The sequence below is a fragment of the Ciona intestinalis genome, unplaced genomic scaffold (genome assembly GCF_000224145.3).
Source record: "Ciona intestinalis unplaced genomic scaffold, KH HT000174.2, whole genome shotgun sequence".
Taxonomy (NCBI): domain Eukaryota; kingdom Metazoa; phylum Chordata; class Ascidiacea; order Phlebobranchia; family Cionidae; genus Ciona; species Ciona intestinalis.
Genome location: NW_004190496.2, coordinates 342,097 through 350,017, shown reverse-complemented (window position 1 = coordinate 350,017; position 7,921 = coordinate 342,097). Strand labels below are relative to the sequence as shown.

At 33.0% G+C, this 7,921-nt stretch overlaps 1 protein-coding gene across 3 annotated transcripts in view; it reads left to right on the top strand.

The window, feature by feature from the left end:
- Window positions 1–1,060: 1,060 nt before the first annotated feature.
- Window positions 1,061–7,921, top strand: part of iqgap (IQ motif containing GTPase activating protein homologue) — a 33,549-nt gene continuing 26,688 nt past the window's right edge. For 2 of the 3 annotated variants that reach the window (XM_018816274.2, XM_018816273.2), the window contains exons 1-2: window positions 6,272–6,466; window positions 7,544–7,643. In XM_018816274.2, the coding sequence (XP_018671819.1) occupies window positions 6,364–6,466; window positions 7,544–7,643 (203 nt within the window). In that variant the 5' untranslated portion in view covers window positions 6,272–6,363. Of the gene's footprint in view, window positions 1,150–1,749; window positions 1,815–6,271; window positions 6,467–7,543; window positions 7,644–7,921 lie in introns of those variants that run through there. The other variant, XM_026839212.1, reaches the window with a different exon arrangement.

The following is a 7,921-nucleotide window of genomic DNA, read 5'->3' as shown; positions in this document are numbered from 1 at the left end:
ACTAGTTTTACTTTAATCGATAAAAATGAGGTTTTATGGCGTTCCATGAAAGATGCAATTACGTATATATATATAATATATATAATATATAAATACAAATTCTTTTAGGATTTTTATTTGGTAGTTGGTTTTAAATGTATAAAATATTAATTTATTTTGTTTTGCTGTTGACTATATAACTACAACACCTAGTTTTATATTAAACACGTTACATTACTGTGTTACATTACAGGTTTACACACAGATACCATATGGTTTCACTTACATACTTACTAAGTACAGCAGTTTAAATCAGTACCCACTAAAAAAACATCATTAAAAACAAGTTCCAAAATATTTTTTACACTACGCCTAGTAGTTAAACTTTAAAATGTATTTGTTTCTGTATTTTTTTTTTGGATTAGTTTTCCTAACCACTTCTATACATAATACATTGTGTAAATTAAAAGGAAACGCTGTTTTCTTTTCGCTTCCGCAATATAAGCCATTACTCATAACGTCAGACCGGTTAATTCGCGTTCGCCCCAGTCTTGCATAAGCATGATGTTGTGTATGTTTGCGTTATAACGTCTTATACTATCATAATCTAGTACAGGTATATATATATATTTGTCTTTTATTAAATTTTGTAACAGATATTTGTTGTTAAAACTTTTTTTTTAAATCTTCTCTATGTAATTATATACTAGTCAGGTAAAATCTGTTTTATTACTTATATTAGTTGTTTTAAAGTAATATATAGGCTATGCTATATCACCTATATTATATGTATACAATACTTTTTTAAAGTTGTGTTTTAATGCTTGAGCCTTGATTTTAATACCAACAGTAACAGGTGTATGTGTACTTGGGCAAGACACTTAACAGGCGTTGTTTCAACCCAGTGGTTATTAATGTAATGTGTTGTAGCACCCTGGGTGTTGAGGTAATGGGCCAAATCTAGCCTAAATCACAGGTCTCATGGCGTGCCATGATGTACTGGACCTCACCCAATTAGAATAGAAAACTATTATAACGTCGCTTTCAGTCAGAACCTAATTATAATCTAGTTGTTTTACAGACGATATGGTAACAATTAAAACCTGCTTTAGATGCTGAACGGTTTCTTATATTTGTTACATTGAAACATTTGCCCCCAGGTGTAATTTGGTAAGTCTATCTTATTTTATTGTGATAGTGTAACAGTGTAAACCTTAATTGGTCAATTAATTAGTGGTATCATATGAGTTTACTACTTAGTTTCAAAGCATAAAATGTTTTTACAATTTCTTGGTAATTTTTTTGGGGGGTTAGAATGTTGGTCAAAAATATCTGTTAAAAAATATTTTTTGTACAACATACCAAACTTAAACTTAAATAGGTTTAGTAATTTGAGGGCTGAAGGCTCAAAACCGCTTTTGTTGTGAATGTATAAAATTTGTTCCTGGGCAGGACACTTAACAGTATGGATCCCAGAGTTCCAGCCATATAAATTAAAAAGCCCCAAAACACCATAAAACACAAAGTTGCAGACAACGTAACTTCTAAGAGGACGAGGTGTATAAAACAGAAAATGTATGTTTTGACAACTGTCCTTACCTTGCCATGCCTGGATACATAAGTTATATATGCGGTAACTTGTAAGTGGGTACTGGGTGTATGAAACAGAACACACCTTTTATAACAGTTATCCTTGCCCTGCCCCACTCGGTGAAATAAATTGCATTCATTCATTTCACCGCATAAGTTTAATTTGTATTTTCCTTGTAGGTACTGATCAAAAATAAACATGTCTGCTGGAGTAACCCCCGATGACACACGAGCTAACTATGGATGTAAGTTTCAATGTTATAACATTAGCTTTTAACCATTGGTGCCTAACATGGAAATGCATGGTCTGCAAAAAATGGATTATTATTAATATACATACATATATATATATATTTTATAAGTTTATGAAATTTGCAAAAGGGTAAGTTTACGAATCACAAAATAAGCTGTTTTAGCAGTAAAACTTAGGGGCTAAATCCTATGATATTACCCTTGTTCCAAAATTGGAGTAACATATCAGTTACACCCCAGGTACACTAAGACCTAATATTGAATCTGTAGTCATATATGGTAGTAGAACTAAAATACCAAGTTTTAGTAAGAAATCACAACTTTTGTGCTAAATCCTTTACTTAATGAGGTAATGCATTGCATTTGCATCAGAAACCTAATTTGAATTCTGGTACTAACATAGCATTATAATTACCTTACTCATGCATATTAAGATATGCATGCTTAGTGTTGATTCTCATTGGCAACCTGATAACAGTTACGTGATAGAACTCATAAATTATGCACTAGTTAAGAACACACAGACTTGGCAATAAATAGGGCCGGAGAAGCTTCTGCTTTCAAAACAACTGCGTGTCTGCATTAGCTGTTTCAACGCGGATCTTTCAATTGGCTATTTCTATTTTAGTTTCGTTGCAACATATTTAAAAAATTCGGTGGATTTGGAACGCACTAAAATTGTGTTTATTGCTAGAACAAAATGAAAATATTATATACCTATATTTATTTAATATAATATACGTTATGTGCAGAAATGAGGGGTAGAAAAATTTGCAAAATATTGTTGTGTTAGGTAAAGGTTAGGTTTCTAGGCTTCAGGCTATACAAGCAAGTAGAGCAAAAGTATAGGCTATTGCATTCACCACATTAATCAATGAGGTTTCCTATGTTTTGACTGTGAGTGTAACTGAACTTTAAAAATGTCACGCCTATAATGTAATACCTTCGTACTATACTAACTTAGTAAAGCAGAACCTTTATTTGCGTAACTCTAATATAAAATATACAATCTGAAAAGAAATAAACTGAAACTAATTTAATTTTAAAGTATCTACATGCACAGCATATTGATACTTTACGGCTCGCAATTTCCATACCATAATAGACATTACGTTTAACTCTACCCTCTCTACTGCTGACAGACAGCTACCATAGACAGTTTGTTTTGCTTCTGTTGTTCTATACTGCTAATGTAAGACTGTTAACCCTTAATTGGCAATGGTATCAACATTTCTTAGTAAAATACCGACATTATACCTGCTTTTATCTACGTTGCATGCAAACAAATAAGCGAGCCGGAGCAGTCATCAGCTATTAAGCGAGTTTAATATTAAGATCACCAGCAATTGCATTGCACTGAAAAGCTTTAGGTTTGCTATATAGTATTTGGGTAATTGTAAAGAAAGAACAGGTTTTTACCTAACTTCAAGAATGTGGTAACATTTTATAATCAGTTCAGTTTTTTTGGAATGTTTTTTTTTTTAATGCAACTTAACTTTATTTATTCATAATTTTTACTTGTCCCTGCGATTATAGTAGCAAAGATCACATAGGCTGTTTAATTAAATGATTATACAGTTAAGGATGCTTTTAATTGACATAATATTCAATGTTTAGGTATGTTATACGCTCACAGTGTAATACAATACATTGTATATCCCAGTTTAGGTTGGGCTAAGTCTGCCCCAAGACAAGGAGGATCTGCAGTATGTCTACTAGCTACAGTAGCGTTCCCTGCTTTGCATGGACCTTATTTCCTATTGGATAAATAGTACCGGAAGCACGCGCGCACACACACTTTAGTTTTCTTATAACACGAGCGATACTCGATCTCAATTCACGTCGTGAAATTGCTTGCACTGCTCAGCGAAAACGGTGCGTGCCTTGCGCCATACTGATTGCACTTTTTATGAATACATGTACTGCGACCCATGTTGGGCTGTGTTAGTTTCTTATGGAGTATAGACTGTACGCAGAAAGCTGTAGGTGCAAAAGGAAGCAGCGTAGAACGAGCTATGTTTACTTCTTATACGTCGGGAGTATTTATACACGCCAGTCAATGCAACAGCTTGACGGAAATCGTGATGTACTGAAGACTTCTTTTCCTACATAGCTGTACAGTTGTTGTTGACTCTGTTCGGGCAATACTATATTTAGTAGGGTGGGGTAAGTTGGGACATGGTTTCATTCTCACTTCTCGTCCCATTCGGTAGTGTATAAAAAATGTTTACAAAATTTAAAAACCAAATTCTCACGACTTTAAAAAGTTTTTTTTTTTTGTTTAAAATAGAACCATTAGGATTTTAATTGCTAACCGTATCCATCTTACCCCAAAGTATTAAAATAGAACCATTAGGATTTTAATTGCTAACCGTATCCATCTTACCCCAAATATTATTCGTAGTATTACCCCATATCAAAATTTCGCTTTTAAGAACATTTTTCACAGGGAAAATGTACACGGTATCGGCAATTGTTGTGGGTTTAGTTATTTGTGTTTCATCTCTATCGACACTGAAGATAATACCTTAATATCTTCGCCAGAAATATCGGCGCATTATAGACCTTTCTTGCACCGCAATTCTGGTTTCCTTCTTACCGTATATAACACAATACGCAAACGCAGGCGTGCCAATGTAAACTGTAAACAAATCACTTCAATAAACAAATCATACTTTCGAGACACGAATATACATGCTATATTATGTTCAGCAAATAGGTTAAAATGATTTCTTAACAAATTTTAAATTGTTTTTTCGAAAAAGAAAGAAAAAAGAAAAAATATTTCTAAAAAAAACGATTAAAACCGATTTTCTTCCAATTAAATATCTCTTCATTACTCGTTAATACATTTTTAAGACCCCTTAATAAGCCATGGTTTCAGGTAAACCCCTTAATGTCAAAGCGTTCCACAGGATCCCGCGACTCTAAAAGAGTGTTGTTAATTGTTCAAAACACGATTAGGAAACCTGGAATTGAGGTGCAAACGGTATCCCATCTTACTCAGTATTACAATGAATTAATTATCTATCCTTATCCATTCACAAAGCCTATCCATTCGTAAATACAGTTTATGTCCTTTCAATTACATAGTGATTGTAAACTGCTAATTGCTGGCGATTTATAATTAGTATAATACTTCCATTTTTGCTACGTGTTACACGAGTGACAGAGATTCGCGAACCGCTTACTATGCATTTTAAAATTATTAGTTTGACGTAATTTCGTAATGCGACGTCAGCGTAACTTCATAAGGCTGATAATGTAAGTCCGAGTGATAGACGTATTACATTTATACAGACATAATGCAAAACATTGTATGCGCTTAAAAGCTCTAGAAAGTTAAACGTGTAGTTAAACAATACCTGAGTCGTTTTTTAGATTTTTTTATACCTGGTGTAAAGGTAGTCCTTGCTACCTCAATCTACGATACCAATTTTTCTGTTCCAAATCGTACCGTTTATGGGTTATCGTTAATTATATTTTATCTTATTAATCGTTTGAATTCTCGCCTATCCATTATAATACAAACTATCGTATAAATAATTTCTTTTAAAAACAACCGTCTTTGCCTGAATATATAAAGCAGACGTATTAAAACAGGAGTAATGCAAAACGATTTGAATTTATTACGGTTCAAATAAATTCGCGTCTATGAAAGCAATTCTTATTCTGGCGTTAGATTTATACGTTCGTCTCATTTGTTATCGTCAGCAGGTTTCTCCTAATTATGAAGGATGTTTACTTTACACGCTGACAACTGTAAGAGTGAACATACGAATGCAAAACATAACATTTCATTCAGTCAGTTTAATAGCAAAGGTGTCGCCAGTTATATTTAGATGTTAGTAAACGATTGCACAACGCCTTGCCAAACGACCACCTAAAACGCCTGTTGTTAGATTACTTCACGTGTATTTTGCGGCGCTTTTAATTTGCTATTGAGAGCGAGTTAAATGAATGGCAGTTACGCAGTCGGTTTGATAAAAGGACATTAAAAGGGATTCGTATCTTCCCGTTACATCCCGTTTACATGCGGTAGTGTGTAGTATCTGGTGTCAATGCCCTTTTCATTAAACGTTGATAGGAATTGAGTCAACCTTTTCAGAACGACCTTTCGCGTGTTAAGTGTTTAGCTATACTTGTTTTCTTGTGTAGTCTTTAATTGTTGTTTATTAAACTGTTAATTTTATATAAAATGCAAGGCTTTAGTTACTTTTTTTTTTATTTAGTTTCAGACTTTAGTACAATCTGTTGATTAGAGTACCTTATAAAAAAGAGTGATATAATTAAAAAACTAGTGATATATTTTAACTTAGAGGTCATATAGTGATGATTTGTACAAAACTTTGTTTCTAGTTCGGTCTTTAAATACTCTTTTGTGTTTACTAAACAGTTTAGTTTGCTATAAATTACACTTTTATTTCTTTCAGTGCAACATGTTGCTTAGAAAACCTTAGAAAGCAGACTGATATATCCAAACCACAAGATCAAACAGTGAAGATTAGAAATACAAAGTTTTAGACCAGAGAGTTGCCAAAAATGTCTAGAACAAGTTCACCAAAAAAGCGAAATTTTAGCACTAGTAGCACAGCCAGTACTAATTCCTTGAAGAGACGACAGTCGCTACGAGCAGTCGATTATGGTAAGTTGGGATGAATGAATGTATTTTATTGTATATGAGTGGGGTCTATAGGATGTTACAGTGTCTGAAGTGACATCAACCCCTCTTTTGAATACAGGGGTGACATTATTTGCCTTGCTGATTTAGGTTTCGAAACATGTTTTATCCTTATCTTATGTGCTTAAAGGTATATTATTTTCACCACATTAATCAATGAAGTTGCTATGTTTGGTAGATTTGTAAAATACTGCTACGCAGTTCTGATAGAAAATTTGTATTCAATCTAGTAGACATGCAATTCTAAATAAGAAATTATATGTTTTGTTTACACATTGTAACATCAATCACTAAATAGCTGTTGTGACTGTTAATTCATGGAACTCATCAGTTTACAATATGTTTGTGTATGACGGCCTACAGTTATCAAAAATTAAAACCGATTTAAAACCTAATTGCTGCGTCTTAGACAAAGTAGATACCGGATAGCAAAAACAATGTGAATAATGCATAAGGAGGTATTAAAGTCTGTGCTTGTAGTAGGGCAGTGCTACAGTAAAAATGTATACAAGATAAAGTTTCTGTTATTTTTGTTATCATTATTTTACTATGCTTGTCCCTGTATGAGAAGGTGGGGTATATATTGCAACGTTGCTACTGTTGTGGGTGTGTTCTTGGGCAAGATACTTAACTGACATTGGTCTTACCTAGTAGTCACTATCACCAATGAATTGTAGAAATTGTCAGTCGTACAGAACCCCCCCCCCCCCCCTCGCATAAAAATATAGTTATTTTTATTAAATTTGAAAAAAAATTTCTTTATAATTTTTTTATAATATTATAGCTTGTTATTTTACTGCCGCTTTATAGTAGACCTAAAAATATTACAAAGGTTCAAAAAAGACTGGGCTACACAGCCATACATCACTCTAAATGAATTGACTTGTATTTATACTTTATAAACAAAAAAAAATAGGAACACGTTAACAATAATCTTAGACATTTATTGTCCTTTCATATAAGCACATGTTCATAATAAAACGGGCATACAAAAATTTTTAAAATTAATTCACTTAAATTGATTGTCTTGTATTAATACAGGCATCACTAAAGATGACAGATTATCTGCTGAAGAAATGGACAGCCTCAGAGATCAGGCAACTGCGTATGAATATCTTTGCCATTTGGAAGAATCCAAACAGTAAGTTGATTTTACAGTTAATTGAAGCGTGTCATATTTTTAACAAAATCTGCACCACTTTTCTTTTTTTTGATCCTAAAGCAGTAGTTTATAGTGTTGGGTCACAAATTTTATAAAATTTCGCACCACATTTTTTTTGATAACACAATAACGCGCTTTTGTGTATAATGATGTGCCGTTAGGCTTTTTCACTGCCTGTTATGCATTACTGATTTAGGTGTCCTGTTTTTATCATTTTTTAAGAAAATCTGGGTTGATAAAAGAGAATAAATGTCATA